This window comes from Drosophila albomicans, chromosome X (assembly GCF_009650485.2).
Source record: "Drosophila albomicans strain 15112-1751.03 chromosome X, ASM965048v2, whole genome shotgun sequence".
Classification (NCBI taxonomy): Eukaryota; Metazoa; Arthropoda; class Insecta; order Diptera; family Drosophilidae; genus Drosophila; species Drosophila albomicans.
This window is the reverse complement of record NC_047627.2, coordinates 1,662,146-1,681,582: the sequence shown is the minus strand read 5'-3', so window position 1 is coordinate 1,681,582 and position 19,437 is coordinate 1,662,146. Positions and strand designations below refer to the sequence as shown.

General features: G+C 37.7%; 1 protein-coding gene across 5 annotated transcripts in view; it reads right to left on the bottom strand.

Annotated features, from left to right (window-relative positions):
• Positions 1 to 10,364: 10,364 nt before the first annotated feature.
• Positions 10,365 to 19,437, bottom strand: part of LOC117577721 (homeobox protein cut) — an 89,361-nt gene continuing 80,288 nt past the window's right edge. For all 5 annotated transcript variants that reach the window (XM_052008471.1, XM_052008475.1, XM_052008472.1 and 2 more), the window contains 2 exons: positions 15,484 to 15,988; positions 10,365 to 14,608 (listed from right to left, as the gene is read on the bottom strand). In XM_052008471.1, the coding sequence (XP_051864431.1) occupies positions 11,353 to 14,608; positions 15,484 to 15,988 (3,761 nt within the window). In that variant the 3' untranslated portion in view covers positions 10,365 to 11,352. The remainder of the gene's footprint in view (positions 14,609 to 15,483; positions 15,989 to 19,437) is intronic.

Below are 19,437 nucleotides of genomic sequence, written 5' to 3'. Positions count from 1 at the left end.
ATATATATATATTGTTATAGCCAATCCAACGAGTTATAACGTAAGCTGCAAGCTTAAACGCGAGACTTTTGTAGCCTGAAAAGCGCAATCTGCCCCAGTTCCTGGCATCCCGGTTCCCTAGTTCCCATTTCCCTGTTCCCAGAGTTCCCTCATATAATATCACTTTACCTAATGTTACCAAATCCCAAAAAGTACGTACGATTTGCTATATATATGCTATATTGATATGTAAGCAATTGCCTATGATCAGAAATCAGTTTGTTAATGTTTACACACATATATAAATTTATTCTTTTTTTTATATAATTATCATACCATCATTATTATTAAATATATACGTACATACTATATACATATATGATTATAATTTCTTTTGCGTACCAAATACACACACAACATGTGATTTCATTTCACTTGACTTTGTTTTTTTATTTCTTCCATTTTTGCCTCCAAACTAGATAGAGTAATTCAATGTTTATTGTTTATTTGTTGGGGAGCAATAGCAGAACTATAGTTCCGTAAATTCGGTGCACCGAAGTATTATTGTCCTTGCAGAGTTTTCCTATAGCATATAGAATGAAAATTCGTTAGCTCTCTCCCCGCACTTTCCCCATTCGAATGTAGAGATCAATCATTCCAGTATCCTGATTTCTGCAAGGGCAGCGACAAATTTTGAAAAGATAACGCCAAGCATCGTGGAGTATTCTATAAGGATTTGTATTTGTTTGTAAGAGAACTCGATGATGAGTTGAAAAATTATTTGAAGACGCCAAGTTAAGAGCAATGTATGTTAAATACGGAAAGTGCCTGTAATCAATTGTTTTCATTTGCGCATTTTGTGTTTGACGTGAAGTTTGGCAACAGTGCACGACGGCAGTGTTGCCAATTTTCAGCAGACATAGGTTAAAGTTATACTATTTTGTTAAAGTGTTAGCTTGAAGCCACCCCCCGTCTCGCTTTTGTTGCTACGAAACCCTATTGGAAGACGGGCAACATCAGAGAGTAAATGATAGAAGAGAATGCAAAAGAAAAAAAAACAACATAAAAATAAAAATCCTAAACAGTTACAGGGTATCGAAATACATGTCCACAAGAAACAATAAACAACAGTCAACACGTCTGAAGTCTGATTCAATTTGTCGTTTCGACGTGCAGGGAACCTACACTTTAGGCAATTTTATTTCCCCACTTTCGAAGCATTAATATATATATGTATATCTACTTATATGTATATTCAAAGAATATGATAATATATCTATGTATGTATATAACCATATATATCATGAGAAGTGTATATGTATCCGTTTGCCCTCCAAGGTTTCAACTAGCGCCTGTTTTTATGTCTAAACCTGTACCAACAACAAGATGAAACAACACACGAACAACTATGAAATATAAGTATCTAAATGAAATATCTATCTATATATATATAGTATATACAAATACATATAAATAAATGAACAAATGACAAAAAGATAAAAAGACAAGAGTTGCCCTGTATTTTTTAGAGCAATATTTTTCTACTTTTTCGAAGAGCAACAAAAATTCAAACTCAAAACTTTTCGATTTTCATGTTTTGCGGCTGGTACAAAAACAAAAGTAAAAATATTAACAATTAACAATAAATTCAATTGACAAACAACCAAGTTAAAATGATACAAAGTGCTGAAGCGCCAATTGATTTGGACTGATTTCTCGGGCGTCGTCGATGATGATTATGATGATGACGATGACGATGATGAATGTAATGAGCGAACACAAACACAATTTTGTTAAGAATTGCCTCTTGAGAATATATACATATATATATAAGTATGTATTAGCTGTAGCTAAACTGACTTGTATATATACATACATAAATACTTATACAAATACACACATATATACATACATGACAACATATGTATATAGAATTGATATTACATTTAGACCAGATAACACATTCAAAACTAAAATGAACAAATCTAAAACATGTTACAAGTAGAGTGCAAATAAAAACAAAGAATATAAAACTAACAACTTTCTTTACTTTTCCTTAGGTTGGGATTTATTTTTAACGAAGAATTCAATTACAAATTTGAAATAATTGTGTGATGAACTAATATTATTTTTCGAATTTAATTATTTTCCTTTTGTGGTGAGAACAAATTCAAGAATATATAAATTATGTAGATTTATTTTACTCATCCGTTTATGAAATTTAAAGTCAATGAAAAAGTTGCCCTACACGCCGCTAGATGGCGCGCGCTCCCGAACATACGACACATAGGTGTCGCATTGAGGAATTGCGCTCATGCGCAGCAAAAAAACCATTTTATCTTCGACTTGACCTCTTATTTTTGGTTTATTCCTTACCATTAATTGTGATATACAAAGTTTTGTCACTAATTTGTCACTAATACAATTGTATTGTATGGTTAGTGGTAGCACATTTACGATTAAAAGCGCCATCTATGGTTTGTACTCACAAGACGACTAAGATTCGTTGCGCCTAGAAACATGCTACTGCTGTGAGAATCCGACTTATTACCAGAGTTGTTGATAGCTTGTACATACAACAATGCAATCGATGTTGTTGTTGTTATTATTATGATCGCTGTTGCTGTAATAGTATATGTAGTTTTTGTTGGTTTTGTCGTTGGACACCTGAGCCCGAACGGGTAGAAAACGCAATAACAAAAAGTGAAATAACGGGTAAACAAAAATCATGAGCATTGATAACTGTTGTTGCAGTGGGTGCAATTGTTATTGTTAGTTTGCAAATAAAATACCAGGCGAACATAAGCGAACAGCAAGTATAATCTTCTGGTATTTAATTACTTAAGGTGAATGCAGTTATCGCTTTGAATGGTTTAAAAGTAAAGCCAGCAGGGTAAATACCAGGCGAAAAAAGTAAATAGCTAGTTGCTCAATGTCAACTCAGCATCTGAAATACCAGGTGAACATAGATAAAACCATTTAGTATTAAGATCTGTCGTGTGTGTAATTATTGTTCTTGTTTGCCACTTTAAGCCACTGTACTATGTGAATTTTGCCACTTTAACTTGTATTTAATATACGAGTAAACAATAAGAGATTTGGTTACTATATACACTCACAATATATTAAAAAAGCTCTACCTCCCAGAAAAATCATCTGTTGAGCTAGTGAAATCAAATGTTGTCAGCAAAAACCAGGGAGCGTGCTCAAATTTCCCATAGTCCATTGTGAACGGTTCAAATTGTCGAGACAACAAGCAGAGATTGAACAACTAGACTGCTGAGTGGCGCCATCTATGGCTCGTGCTCGTTATGGCAATTTTATTTATGGTAGCCTCAAAGTAAATTTTGTGCGCCAAATTTAAAGTTTTGAATTAAAAAAAAACGAACAGAAAAGAAAATGCGGTAAGATTTAATAATATATTGATGCATCTTACGAATACAATTAACATTGTCTTATTGCGAAATCCTGAATATCTCGAAAAGCAACAGAACAATTTGAATGTCATATGACAATTAATAATGTCGCCTAGGACATCGCTGATATAGTTTTGTGTATGTGAAAACTACCTTTATCGCAGCCATTTGAGGGTCTTTCAAGGATATCCTTACGAATATTCCTACATCATCCTCTATCGATTGGGAAGAGAGCATCCAAGTAGTCTTTAAAAACATACAATACATTAAAAAATTGGGATATTTGAAAAAATGAATTTGTGATAATAGTTTTCTATTTATCCTGAACATACATCGATGGTAATCCTTTCGAAATGCGTTCTCACCCTGACGAGCTACAATTAAAAAAATCCTTTACCGAGAAATGTATTCGATTTTTACTTTATTGATTAGGAACAAAAAATTATGGTTGATTGTGCAGCAACAATTGTGTACTCAAATATTGTATAACGCATTATTTCAAAGTAGTTTTGATTCCAGTTTTATCCACAGGACCTTCCTACGAGGTAATAATATATAATACACAGTATTCTTTGAATGTATACATAATATGATTAATAGTTAGTATTTTTTGTTTTAAGGTTTAACTAGTCAAGCTGCCAAAAAGGTAGCAGAACAACTGTTAAAATATACAAATTTAAAAAAAAAAAAAAAAAAAATTTTCCAGTTTTTTGTTCACGTAGAAATACTTGTAACATGTGAAGTTATCCCAGATGAAGGAAATTCCAGCGTTTTCTTTAAAAAAAACTCGTGTAATGCATTTTCTCGTTAAGTAAAATGACATCAAATAAAACTATGGAGTGTGCATACAAACTTTGAAATTAAAAAAAAATATATTGGAACCAAGATGTAATAAAATGTGCTTCCTACGCTGACGATACCGCGGTGCTCACCAAAAGCAGCTCCATAGATCTGGCAAAAATAGAACTCCAAAAATATCTAGATGCATTTCAGGAATGGGCCAGGAATTGGAACGTGTGATAAATATGCAAATATGAGCTTAGCAAATCGGGTGCGGAACTGCCCGTGTGTGACGCTTAATGGTAGCGTGTTATCTCTCTCATCATCACACAAATATCTAGGAGTCATTCTAGATAAAAGGATAAAATTCGAAAGCCATGTGAAGTCGCTGCTTCATAGAACCAAGTTAAATGGTATGTCCTGGCTAATCTAACATACGCTAAAAAACAAGCTTTCGCTGAACAACAAGGTTCGAACTTCGAATCTTCAAGTGCATTTTAGCTCTGAGCCTGTTCTACGCAATACAGGTGTACGGTATCACAACTAAAACGCACTTCAAGCCAAGACGCTAAAGAGGATCTCAGGAGCTTCGTGGTACAGGAGAACGGCGGACATTGAGCACGACCTCAAAGTACCTAAGATTGGCGATAAAATTCAGGCGATTGCAATAAAATACACGGAGAGGTTTGGAGGTCACCTCAACAGACTAGCTAGGCGCCTAACGTCGAGTCGTCGCACTACGGTCAGGAGAAGACTAAAACATCATCATCCTCAATACATGCTAGCTCGGGTCTTGACCTGATATTACCAGCAATGCTATACTTAAATTTCACGCATATCTTTAGGCTCAATTTATATAAATTTTCCGTTTATTATTTTCGATTTTTTTAAGTTGCCCAAAAAAAAAACAAGTAAGAAAGCTACAGTCGAGTGTGCTCGACTGTGAGATACCCGCTACCCATTTTGAATAAAAGCAATATATTTTGCGGTATTATTCTCAAAACATACCAATTATACTACAAAAATACTAAAAATATATTTTGGGGTATTATTATTAAAATATACCAAATATACTAAAATACTAAAAAAATACCAAATGGTACATTTGGTATCTCGATATAGTACCCCATTCAAAATTTACCATAGGCGGCACAATATACCAGATTGTCGGCCAAAGCAATTTAGACCCCTAGTAAGTAGGCGTTTTTGCCCTTACAAAAGAATTTCTTTAATAACTTTCACAATTTTTATCTGATCGCAATCAAATTTGCAGGAATCATAAATACTATAGTTATTATGTATACACCAAAATTAGCTTTAAAATTACGCTTGTTATTAGATTTTTTGATTTGCGGGGGTGGAAGTGGGCGTGGCAAAAATTTGAAACAAACTTGATCTGCGTGCAAACATAAGAAATGCTGTCGAAAAAAGATTATAGCTCTATCTCTTATAGTTTCTGAGATCTTGGTGTTCTTACGGACAGACAGACAGACGAACAAAGCTAGATCGTCTCGGTTATTGATGCTGATCAAGAATATATATACTTTATGTGGTCGGAGATGCCTCCTTCTACCTGTTACATACATTTCCTGCCGGCACAAAGTTATAATACCCTTCTACTCTATGGGTAGCGGGTATAAAAATAAAATGTGCTTGGGATAGTAGGCAAAGAATGTGAGTTCATCTGATTCGTTCAATAATTTCATTTATTTTAGAGGTGCGGTCATGAATATTATGTTGAACCAAAATTAGGCACATAAAGTTAACTAAAAACGGTCACTCTAAAATTCGTGGTACTCCCGAAATATAATATATTGAATTTGGATTCTCTTTACCACACGTCGTTTATTTTGCTCATCTGGAAACTGCGCTTAAAGGAGCAAAGTTTCTGAAATGGAAAATTTGAAAGCCCAGAAGAAGAGAAGATTTCAAGATTTGGTTTGAATACAGTATATTCGTCTTTATTGAATTTGATTTCTCTGTTCACTTTTACATGCTATATAAACTATTTATTATTATTATTTATATATTTTATTTATATGTTTTTCAAGTATTTGCATTATTTGTTGATGTTGTTCTTGTTGTTGTTTTTATCATAATCATTATTATAATTATTATTATTATTATTTTCATATCTTTAATTAATTTCTTTTGGATTTTGCATCTTTTGCATGTTATCTTTGCGCTTCTGCGTTAAATGTCGCAATTTTGTTTCTTTTTTTTTATGCTGAAAATCTTTGAAAAATTTTCGCCTTTTTCGAATGGAAATGTTAATTTACAAATTAACACAATCGCAGCGATACATACATATTCTATATTCTATATGTATGTACGCCGTATGTAATTATGTATGCATATGTAAGTATATATATATGTATGTATATATATAAAAAACAGATTCTTAAGTTAACAAAAAAAAGATATTATTAATATTTTTATTTAAATATATTTATATGTATGTATGTTTTGCAACAAGAAAATGCTACACAAAAAAATGTTGCTTGTGTTTGTTGTTGTTGTTGTTTTTAAAGTTATTTTGGTTTATTAAATTACGTAATGAATTGTTGCTTAAGTTTAAAAAACGTTTCTCGAGTCGCGAATTTTTAGCCGAAATGTGTCGATAGCTTAAGTTTAGGCCACTAAGTTAATGTATTTTCTTTTTGCATCATCGATCGTTCAGTTATACAAACATATATGTATGTATATCATATATGTATATATAATTTTGTTTTTGATATTTTTGCTGCTTTATTCAATAATAATTAATTATTAATATACTTTTGTTTGCATTCAATTGGGCACATTTGCTTTATAATTTATTTTCTTATCGCTTCGTGTTTCTTTTTCTCATTTTCTCATTTTCTTTTTTTTTTGTAATTTCTCTTGCTGGGCGGATTTGAAACTGAAAACGGTGTATTGGTTGGTTTTGCGTCATTATCATCTGTCATAATCATAATAAGAATATATGTATAGATCTGAAGTATCTGAATAACTCAAGAGAGCTTCTAGAAGTCGAAGTGAAACTTATTCTTCTGTTTTGCGTTGATTTCTTTCATTTTTCTTCTACGTAATGGGTGTGTGTGTATGTATGTAACTGTAACTGTATTTCTCATCTTTAATCTATAATACTATATGTACTCGTAATCGTATGTGTGTGTGTGTGTATTGCTAAAATAACTGCATATATATATATATATAGTATAACTCTACGCAATACCATTATAGTTAATATAATGTTGATATGGTCTGTTTTAAGATGTGAACTGGTTTTTTTCTGATTTTTTTTTTCTTTGTATAATATTTATTTTATTTTTCCTTTTTCAACTATTTTATGTACATGCTGTAACTTTGCAAAAAACTCGAACAGAATTCTCTTTTGGTTTATTGTTTGTAGTTTCTTTTTTTCTCTTTTCTTTTGTTTTTTTTTATGTGCGTGTGTGTGTAAGACTTTATATCACCGTGGGCTTAAATTCATTTCTATTCCTGCTACAAAGTTTGAGCTTTGACAAAAAAAAAAAAGAAAAACAGATAAGGAAATTACATTTATTTTTTTTTGTAAATTTCGAAATTTGCTTCGGTTTGTTTTTTTCGTGTAGAATTGGAAGGATAATTTCTTATGCAGTTTATTCTGTATTTGATTTTGTTTACTTTTCTTTCTTTCTCTTTGCTAAATTCAAATACTCGCATTCAAATAGGTTTCATATTTACAATTATGATCTTTAGTTGTATATATAGTATATATTTTGATTTTGCATATTCATTATTATTATTATTATTATTTGTATGTCGCTAATGTTAAAATTAATTACGTATAATTTTCCGTTTTTTTTCTTTGCTTTTGCTCTATTCTCGTTTATTGAATTATTTCGATCGATATGCGACTATCGAATTCACTACTCCTGAATACTACTGGGATCTATGCAAAAAATTTCACTTCCTACATGACTATATGCTATTTAAGATGTTCTCTCTAATGTATCTTCATGTGTGTGTATCTAAATATCTGTATCTGTATCTGTATCTATATCTGTATATGTATCTGTATCTGCTGCAACTGTTTATTGTTGTTTAAACTTGACTAGCACCGCATATTGTTATTAATATCATAATAATATATTTCTTGTCAATTCAATTTCATATATTTAAGGGAGGGGGAGGGGCATGCTTCCCTGTTTCAATGCGTGTGTGTTTGAAGGTATTTAAAATAGATTGCGAGTACTATAGTTCCTCTGCTTTCGCCTGTTCCTCTCTCGTTGTGGGAAGAGGAGGAGGAGGAGGAGGAGGAGGAGGAGGAGGAGGAGGAGGAGGAGGAGGAGGAGGAGGAGGAGGAGGAGGAGGAGGAGGAGGAGGAGGAGGAGGAGGAGGAGGAGGAGGAGGAGGAGGAGGAGGAGGGTGGCGGGGGATAAATGATAAGACCCTATAATTGTATTTTGGTGGAATGTGGCTTGATGATAAATTAAAAAGGGTTTCGATGGGTTTTTTTTTTCGTTTAAGAAAACATTTTTATTTGATAAAGTTTCATTTATGTTCATGTATTATTGGTATGTTTTTGTTTGTTTGTTTGTTTTGTTTTGTTTTGTTTGTTTTTCATTTATATCGTAATTACATAATCATAATAATGATAATAATAATAAAAAAATTGATCATAATTATTACAATACGAAAAAAAAAATTAGTCGCTTTAAAAAATAATTATAACTAATTGTTGCCATCATCTTCTTATGTGGGATTCATCTTTCATTCAACTTTAAACATATTTCATATTTTTATCTTTCTTTCGATTTTGTTTTTCTTTTGTTTTATATATATTGTATATATATGTATATACACATATATGTGAATATGTGTGTGTGTGTGTATTGTGTAAATATTATGCATAAATATTTATTTAATTATACTTGTAATTATTATTTAGCTAAAGCGTATGAAAATGCAAAGTATTTAACACGTTTAATGTAATAACTAAAAAAAAAAAAAATTAAATTAAATTAAAATAATTCTTTAACAAATTTGCAGTCAGCGGCAAAAATTTGTTTTCGCATTTCTCAATTTTTTTTTGTTTCTTTGTTTGTTTGAATAATTAGTTTTGCTTTTTTTTTGTTTTAAATATTTGTAATAATTTTGTTTTGTTTTTTGTTTTTTTTTTTCGTTTGAAGACGCAAATTGTATTTTTTAGGTATTGAAATGTGTTTGGTATATGTTTTTTTTGTTTTTATAATTTTTTAAATTTAGTTTCATTAAATTGTGTTTTTTCTTTATTATATATTTAGTAATAACGCGGCAAATTTTGGGCCTATGCATAAATGTTTTTTGTTTGTTTTTTTTTTTTTTTTTTTTTTTGTGAGTGGGATTTTTCACCTCTGCGACATTTTTTTTAATATTTTTTTTTTTGGTTTTATGCCATTTTGAAACATTTTGAATTTAGCTTAAGGTTTAGCCTAGCGAAAAAAATGTGTGTATTTAATGATTAAAAATTGTGTTGGTTTTCGTTCGATAGGAAAACAATGTTTTTCATCAATCATCGTCATAATTTCATCATCGGTTTTAACTTAGGTGCTAGGCAAAAAAATTGGCTCCCTTAAATGTAATATTTTATTTACTTCATTACGAATATTATTATTATTATTATTATTATTTTTAATTATTCTTGTTTAATTTGTGAAATTTTCTTTAGTACGATATGCGGTTCTGTTTTCATTTATCATTTTTTTTTCGTTTTCGTTTTCATTTTCGTTTTTTTTTGTTTGCAATATTTAAGTTTACAATAAAAAAAAATTATGCTATTTGTAATGCAAATTTAAAGTACTTTTATATTATGTTGATAAACGGCATAATGCTTAATTTGTATGTGTGTGTGTGTGTATTATATATGTTTACTATATAATATCTATATTCATATAGTATTATAAATAATAATTTAGTGCATTTTGCTATATTGTTTATAAAGTTTACATCGTGTTTTACATACTCTCTCATTAATTTGCGTTAATTATTTTTACGTAAATTCAAAATTTACAAAATTTATTGTATTTAGATTTTTATATACTTTAATTTTATGTTTCTTTTTCTTTTGGTTCGAAATAAAAAAGAGAAATAAATGTGAAAAAATTACTTTATCTTTTTAAAGTTTATGTTTTGTTTTCATTTTTTTAAGAATTACTTTTAACTATCTTTTACTTTGGGTTCGCCTTTTGTTGTTCGAGTTTCAGGTTTTGTTTTTGTTTTGTTTTTTGTGTAATCTTAACTTGATGTTCGTTCGCGTTGATTTTATTAGTTATCAGTTATGTTTCATGTATGAGTCGGTGCTGCTTGAGATCAAAAGATAGTTAAAACTTTTTAGCGCAAAAAAAAAAATATGGTTTGTTAAATTAAATGAAATATTTAGTTAGGAAAATATAAAAGAACATTTGATGCCTACGAATTTTCGACTATTTACAGAACGGCATTGAGTTTTTGCTTTTTGTTTATTTTTTTTTTGTTTTTGTTATCGTATATTTCATATTTTATTGATTATCTATTTACACTTAACAATGCAGGAAAAAAAAAATGTTGGTAATAATGATAATAGTCATAATATAATATATTTAGCAATAATAATAATAATAATAATAGTAATATAATAATAATTGTAAAAATCTACCGCCATTTGCTTACAGTCTTCAAGTCGTAAAGAAATCAAAAAAATCGTTTTGCAAAATCTGCGCCTCAGATCAGATTTGGCTTTTGGTAGAGTTTTTAGGTAGTGTTTTTCTTCGTCTTCGTCTTCGTCTTCATCTTCTTCTTGTTCTCACTTGTTGTTGGGCAAGGGAAAAGTAGGGAGTGGGGGGGGGGGGGGAAAGGGAGTGTTCACGTGGCAAGTTTGAAGCCAACAATTTAATACTTTTGCGCTTCGCATAGCGTCTCTAAACTTTTTACCTACAAACTACGATCAAAAAAAAAAAAAAAAATTCTTTTCAATTATATGCTAAATATATATATATAGGTATATGTATGTATATATATAATATAGAGGTCTACGAGCTAGGTATATGTGTGTATGTGTGCTATGTATATATATATTCTTCGTGTATCAATCGAAACATTATCATCTTGATCTCCATCATCTTCATCGCTTTTTGCTGGGTCTGCTGCCAAACTTAATCACAAGTAAACTCCACATTGCACTTTCACTTCCTCTTTAATAGTTCCACGATGCTGCTGCTGCTGCTGCTGCTGTGGCTGCTGGCGTTGTGGCTGCTGTCGCCTGCTGGGAGCAATGCTCTTCGGCATCGCCGTTGCTGCTGAGACGCCGCACACGGACCATGCGCAGCTTCTCCTCGTTGATCACCTTCAGCTGCTTCTCGGCGGCCTCGCTCCCGCTCTCCTCCACCACGGATTGCTGATGCTGATGCTGCTGCTGCTGCTGCTGATCGTCATCATCGTCCTCCTCCTGTTTGATGTGCACCTCGGGCTCCATGAAGCGCTGATCGATCTCCAGCTGAGCGTGCTGATCGTGCTCGGACTCGTTGCCAGTCGCATCGCCGGCACCCTTCATGCTGTCCATATCGTTGTCATTGTCATTCTCCCGACCGTAGTCCGATCCCTGCATCACGCACACTCCGTTGATGATCCGCTCGCTGCTCTCGCCGGCAGCAGCTGCAGCCGCAGCCGCAGCGGCCACAGCGGCAGCGACCACACCCGCCGGTGTGTTGGGAGTGCTGGCTGCAGCGGGATTCACCCACTGGGGTGCCGCTGGCTTGCGGCGTGAACTGCGCGCCGCATTGCTCATGTAAGCAGCTGCTGCAGCGGCCGAGGCGAGCGCCGTTTTGTGGAGCGCCTTCTCGTAGTCGGAGACGGGATTCGGTTCGGGTTCGTGGCCACCCTCGATGGACTCGTTGTCGCTCATATTGTGTCCGCTGGCATCCATCTCCAGTTCGTCCTGATAGTCGTCGCTGCGTTCGCGCTTCAGCGAGGGCATCGAGAGGTCCAGTCCGCTCATCTGTTCCTTGAACGCCTGATTCAACGCCTGCAGCTCGTCGCCGCCCGCGGCGCCCACAGCTGCCGCTGCCGCAGCAGCAGCGCCCGCTGCGGCCGCAGCACCCGGAATACCGGCGAGACTGCGTCCGAGGAGTGCGGCGGCCGCAAAGTACGGTGGGTAGGGAATGGGCGCACCGCTGAGGCCCATGCGCTCCTTGTGCAGCTCGACGAGACGCTGCTGCAGCAGGATGCGGAACTGGACGGGATCGAAGGGCGTGGCATTGGTGTTCTCCCGACTCGGTATCGGATTGTCCTGACCCGGCTGGCCGTGTGGCACCTGCTGCTTGAGCCGCATGCGATGATTGTGGAACCAATTGGTGATGGTCCGCGTGGCCAGGCTCAGCTCGTTGGCCAGAAACTCAATGGTGCCGACATTCGGATACGGATCGAGGGCAAAGGCCAGACGGAGCGCCTCCTTCTGCTCCTCGGAGAAGAGCACACGCTGCTTCTTGCTGGGCGGTGCACCGCTCACCGACGAACCCACCGAGCCCGGACCGGGGCTGCTCGTGTAGAAGTCGTTGGTGTCGTTGCTCGAGGTGTCGCTGCTGTTGTCCTGCTGATTGGGTCCGGTGCTGCGGCGACGCTTGCTCGCCTCCCGCCGCTCGTTCTTCAGCAGCTGCAGACGCTCCACGTTGTTGGCATCGCTCAGCCACAGCTGCATCCGAATGAACGGTTCGCGTCCCTTAATCGACAGCATGTGCCAGGGCTTCGGTTTACTTAGCAGCTCCGAGACGGAGCCTTGCGACAGTCCGAGGACCGCCTCCCCGAAGATCTTCTGGCCAATGTTGTTCGCCAGCAGCGCCTCCTTGATCTTTGTGGTAATGTCGTGTGTGTCCAGATCCTGCGTCAATGCCGCCATCTCGTACACCGTCGGCGACATGTGCTGATGCAAGCTGCGCATCGCATTCGGTGTATGCGCTCCGCCATGCACCGGCATCAGCATCGGCTTCTTCTCACCCCCACTCACCGGCGTCACAATGCCTGCGGCACCGCTGCCGCTGCCGCTCGACTGTCCGCCGGGCGTGCTGGCCGCGGGGAGACTGATCGCATGCTGAGGCGGCAGACCGGGCGAGGTGAGCAGCATGTTCTGATGGTGTAGGAGCTGTGCCTGGGCCTGTTGCTGGGCGGCAACAACCTGTTGCTGCTGCTGTTGCTGCTGGCTCTGTTGCTGTTGCTGCTGCACCGCTTGGGCTTGGGCTTGCTGCACGGCTGCGGCTTGGGCGGCCGCTGCCTGTTGCTGCTGTTGCATGGCCGCGGACATCGCAGCGGCTGCTTGCATCTGTTGCATGATGTGTTGGGCCTGCGGCTCCTGCAGCTTCAGTTCGTTCATCATCTTCTGCATGGGCAGCGTGGCCTGCATCTTGTTCGCCAGTCCCTGGGGCATCTGGGGACTGCCGCTGTAGCTTCCCGTGCGCATCAGCTTCTCGGGTGCGATCTTGTACTGGCTGGCCACCAGCTTGTGGACCGCATTTTCATCCTCGAGGAACATCTTCATGCGTATGAACGGTTCGCGACCCTTCTGCGTCAGCATGTGCCACGGCTTGGGGCGGGCCAGGAGATCTGAGACGGATCCCTGGGACAGACCGAGCACCGATTCGCCGAACAAACGCTGCGAGATGCTGTACTGGCTGAGGGCCTCCTTGACGCGTCGCACAATGTCCTCGGTGTTGAGGTTGTTGAACATATCGAATTGCTGCTGGGTGATCGGTGGCAGGACCGCTTTCGTCGGTCGCTGCGGTGTCGAGTGATGCGGCGTCACCGGGGGCTGTGTGATCAGCGAGTTTGTGATGCTCGCCATGCGCTGCAATGGACTCGCAGTTGCCGCAAACTCTTCGCCCTGGTTGCTCAGCGCTGGCGGCAATATCGAGTTGCTCAGCGGACTGGGCGCCGCCGAGTTGCTGCCGTGTTGTCCGCCACTGTTGCCAGCAACCACAGCGGTTGCTGCTGAGGGTTGTGAGTTGCCTCCCGCTGACACGGCCGAAGGCACAACGGATGGAGCTGGTGTGTTGCCACCGCCTTCGGTCTTGCGCACCGGTGGCAGAGCGGGAAAACTGCTGCGATCATCGTCGACGCGTTCGCCGTCCTTGGAGCAGCTGCTGCTGCCGCCGCTGTGCTGATCGACGCGCTGTCCGTTCAGTTTGATGTCCTTGCCGGCTAGCGACAAGTCCTGAGCGCCATTCAACACCTGCTGCTGCAGCGCCATCAGACTGGAAAAGTTGGGAAAGTTTGCGGCCTGCGCTTGGGCCTGAGCTTGCGCCTGTGCCTGCTGCTGCTGTTGGTGTTGCTGCTGCAGCTTGGCGATCTCGCGCTCGAACGCGTGTCGCATGTTCTCATCGGTGGCCATGGCCGTCGGGAATGGATTGGCCGCTGCACCGGGCATGCACGCGGCGCCGCCCAAGAATGGCGACAACAAAAAGCTGCGAATGCAACGCAAAGTTATGCATATTAATTACTAGCTCAGATATTAAGGTACTAACAAGAAACGTTTTAACTCAACAATGTTTCCTTGCATATTTGATGGATAAAATTGTCACGCTGACATTTCTGACATATTTTGAATATAATAGTAGCTTTATACCGAATATAGCATTCGGTATATTTTCTGTATTTATTTTCAGTATATTACTTTGGTATATTTTGAGAAAAAATACTGCAGTGCTTTACTATTATTGATGGTATATTCTGAAAGTCATACCAAATATACCATTTGGTATAATTTTAGTATTTTTCAGTATTTGAATTTGGTATATTTTGAGATAAATACTGTGGTGTTGTACTAAAATTTATGGTATATTTTGAATGTCATACCAAATATACCATTTGGTATATTTCAGTATATTGTTAGTATATTGATTCGGTATATTTTCAGAAAAAATACTGCGGCGTTTTGCTTAAATTGATGGTATATTTTGAATGGCATACCCAATACACCGTTCGATATATTTTTAGTATATTTTCAGTATATTACAATAATTTGGTATATTTGAAGAAGTGTTTACTTCTATTGATAAAATATTTTGAATGTCATACCAAATATACCATTCGATAGTATTTTTAATATACTAATTTGGTATATTTGGAATAATATTGCAGTGCCTTACTTTTGTTGATGGTATATTTTGAATGTACAACCAAACATACCATTTGGTTTACTTTAGTATTTTTTCTCAGTATGTTAATAATACCACACTCGACTGAAGCTTTCTTATTTGTTTGAGTATGCAAATTTCATCATAATTCAATCGAATACATTCTAGTACAATATTTTCTCTCATCTCTTAACTGAACTCACCTTGGGAAGGTTGCTTCGCGTGGGGTGCGCGCCATCAGCTCCTGATAGAGACGCGCCATCTTGTCCTGAGCCAAGTCCTCGTGACGCAGTCGCTGCTGCTGCTCACGTTGCACGGCTTCGCGTTGTTCGCGCTGCTCGCGTTGTTGCTGGGCAACAACGGCAGCAGCGGCTGCTGCTTCGCGTTGCTCGCGTTGCGCATGCTCCGCGGAGACGTGCAACTGTTGCTGCTGCTGTTGCTGCTGTTGTTGCTGCTGCAGCTGCTGCTTGAGCTCGACCTTGTAGAATGGTGAGCTGCAGCTCTGTGGCGGCGATTTGCTGTCCTCATTGCTGTGCGTATCGTCGTGACGACGTTGATGCTCCTGCTGCTGCTGCTGTTGCTGCTGTGCGGCAACTGCGTTGCTCTTCATGAGCGACGAGGCCTCGCTGAGTATGTGGGCAATGCGATCCTCGGACATGGAATCATCGCCGCCAGCGCCGCGTCCAGCGTATTGTGGCAGGCCAGAATCTGAAGAAGAGCAGAGTGAAATATTGAGTGAATGTTGTAGATTGAAGATTGAAGATTGTATATTGTATATTGCATATTGATCGTAAAGTGGCATCGCCCATTAAACGTTATAAAGTTTATGCGCATTCGCATCGGATCTTCTTTTTCTTTTTGCGGTTTGCTCATTTATTGCAGACCAATTGATAGCAAAGCCAGCGACCAGCGACCAGCGACCGACCCCAGAGCCCAATTAAGCCATAAAGCGTTCAAAAAGCCAGCGCACATTTGTGGCCATAAAAGCAAAAGGCAAAAGTCCTGCTCTTGATGCACTTTTTGCATACACTGAGCGAAAATCAACAACAACAACATAAAATTCAATTCAATTCAATGCCAATTTGCTGCCTAATTTCTGTAATACTCGTATAAATAAATAGACTTATTTTTTGCCTTTTTACAAAGCCGCAAACAAACATCAAATGCTCAAAGTGAAATTATGGAAAAAAATAAATAAAAAGCCTGGCTGAAAAGTGAAGCCAAAAAATATATGGCTGGATGTGCCCTCAAATAGTTCAATGCATTGCGGCGAGCGCTAATTTGGCACGCGCCAGCAGCTGATGTGGCAAGTGGCAAGTGGCAAGTTGGAAAAGAGAGGGAAATATGCTCATCGAAGCGAACGAGTTGGTCGCGAGACGAGTCGAGTCGAGTCGAAATGAATAAATGAATGTGAATTCAATTGCAATACAACAAACAACAACAACTACAATAACAATAACTGAGCAGAGGGACGCACAAAAAAAGCGTTTGGAAAATTCTTTGCAGAAATTCAATTGGCAATGGACAGCGGACAGCGGACAGCGGACAGTGGCAAGTGGCAGGTGGCATGAGGCACGTTTTTGTTTGTGCCACTCTCGTTAAATGTCGCTGAAAGAAGCAAAAACATGGCGCAAAACAAAAACATAAAAGAAAAATTCAATGCTCGAACATTTTCGACTGCTAAATTGTTAAATAATCGTGCCCCGTGCCTCGTGCCCCGTGCCACATTGCTGTGGCATGTTTGTGGCTAGGCCAACATCAATCAGTCAGTCAGCGCAGTAGAAGGGAAATGAAATAACTGAAAATCGCTTTACAATTGCCCAAAGCATAATCGATGCCCCAAAGGAGCAAACACTTGTCCAGTTCGGAGTTTTAAGAGCGAGAGAGAGAGAGAGAGAGAGAGAGAGAGAGAGAGAGAGAGAGAGAGAGGGAAAAAACAGGAAACGGAAATCAACACATGAATGACAAATGCTTGTTCAGGTTCCCTGCCAATTGAAGCGAAACCAAAACCAAAAGCGAGCGATTTTTGCAACGAATTCGTATCGAAATACAATAAACCAAAAAGCAATGAAAACGTTCAGTTGAGAGTTGAGAGATGAGAGTTGAGAGATGGACAAAAGGCGATAAAAGGGCCAACAACTATACTACAATAGATTGCTGCCACACTTGCCACACACTCTTGCCACACACATCCTCTGCGGCCAGTGGCAGCATTTTTGGATTTAAGAGTTTTTTCTCCTCCACAATTTTGTGGGTATTTTTTGTCAGTTTTTTCCGTCGTCGCTTCATTTGGGGATTACAAAGTGTTTTTGTGTTATAAAGTCGAAGATGACATTGATGACACCTGGCTGACCCCACGCCCCAAAAGCACACACACACACACACACACACACACTCATATCGAGTTGAGCACACAGACAGCTTAAGCGCTCTTTAGCCGGAGACGTAGACACTCCAAAACAAACGTATTCATATACGTGAACTGCCAAAAAATGGGAAAAGGAGTTGGTGATTTTTTAAAATGATTCTGGAGTTACGTTTTCGGCTTCGTTTTTTTTTTTTTTTTGCAATTTTAAGTCAGGGCAATGCACTGCCAACTGTCACACATAGGAAAAAGCATAATAATCAATAAGCAGATCTTAAAGCTGATTCAAAGTGTTGCTTAAAGTAGCCTAGAAAGTGAACAAATTTACAAAGTAGAGTAAAGAAATCTCTAATAAAAATAAATGATAAAGAAATAGTACTAAACAATATACAAAATATTATTTATTGTTACTATAAATAAGCTCAAAGAAAAATCTAAAATAATATCGAAATCATTTTGTTCTCATTTGGTCAACTGCTAATAATATTCTCTAGTCTTTACTGTTCAAGTTGAGATTGTGAAAGAATTTGAAAAATCATTTTCTATATGTTCAAAAAAGTAGTAAATGAAGTATTAAAAAGAAGTAATACTAAAAAATAGTAATCATTCTTTTCAATACCAAATATTCTACTTGTTTTGTACTTTGTTGTAAAAATACCAAACATTCTTTTTTATACTAAATATTCTAATTTGCTGTGGATTGTCGACCATCGATTAAACGAAGTAATAAAAAAATGAATACGAACATTTCTTTAGCTTTTCGTTCATTGATTAAATGAAGTATTAATAACAGTAATATTAAAAAATACTAATGATTCTTTTTAATACTAAATATTCAACTTTTCTGTAGTTTGAAGTTCATTGATTTAATTCGCTTTAATAATTTCAATGCAAAAAAAAAAAAAAAAAAAAAAAAATGTGAAGCTGTTCACGTGGCTTTTGCTTTACCTTCAGTTTTTTTTTTTGGCAGACAGACGCGACTTTTAAATAACGCAGTTCGTCCTCCCCCCCTACTATATATATATATATATATATAAATATGGATATATTTGTATATTTCTCGTTATTCTTTTTGTGTTACCGTTGGCCACTTTTTTTTTGTCTGCGCTTTTCATTTATTGTCAGCGTGTGTTTTGGGTGAGGTGTGTGTTGTTTGTAATTTATTAGAGAGGAACATGTTGACCAAATTGTCATTCAAAAGGATTTGGATTTGGACGTCCGTTAGCTGTTACACGAAATACACATATATATATATATTTGCAGATATGAGCATATCATATCATATACATAAATAAATGTGGGGATTGAGGGGATTGGGGCAGCTGTGCCACAATTTGCTTGATGAATATTTGCCTTTTATAACAAATCAGACGAATATTCTCGCCCAGACAAGTCGGAATACCTCTCCCTCTCTCTCTCTCTCTCTCTCTTTCCCACACACACTATAAATATCCCTTCAGTGTTGTTTTGTTTTTTTTTTTTTTTGCCCGGTTTGTCTCTTTGTGGAGTTTTTCCCTGTGGCGCTTTTCCTAATACAATAAATATTTGCCAGCACACAAATATGTAATCATACTTCATACTTCAAATACGAAAAAAAGGGTTTCCAACTAGGGGTGGGAGTGTGTAGGTGGTGAAAGGGGGGGGGGTGCCAAGGGCTGCCGCCACAATTGAACTGCGCGCATTGAAATTGGCACACGCACGCAATTTGCATTAATTGCAAGAAAAATTTTCTAATTAAAATGCCAGTCAGTTGTTGTTCTGCTGCTTTCATATATATTGAGGGTATATTTAT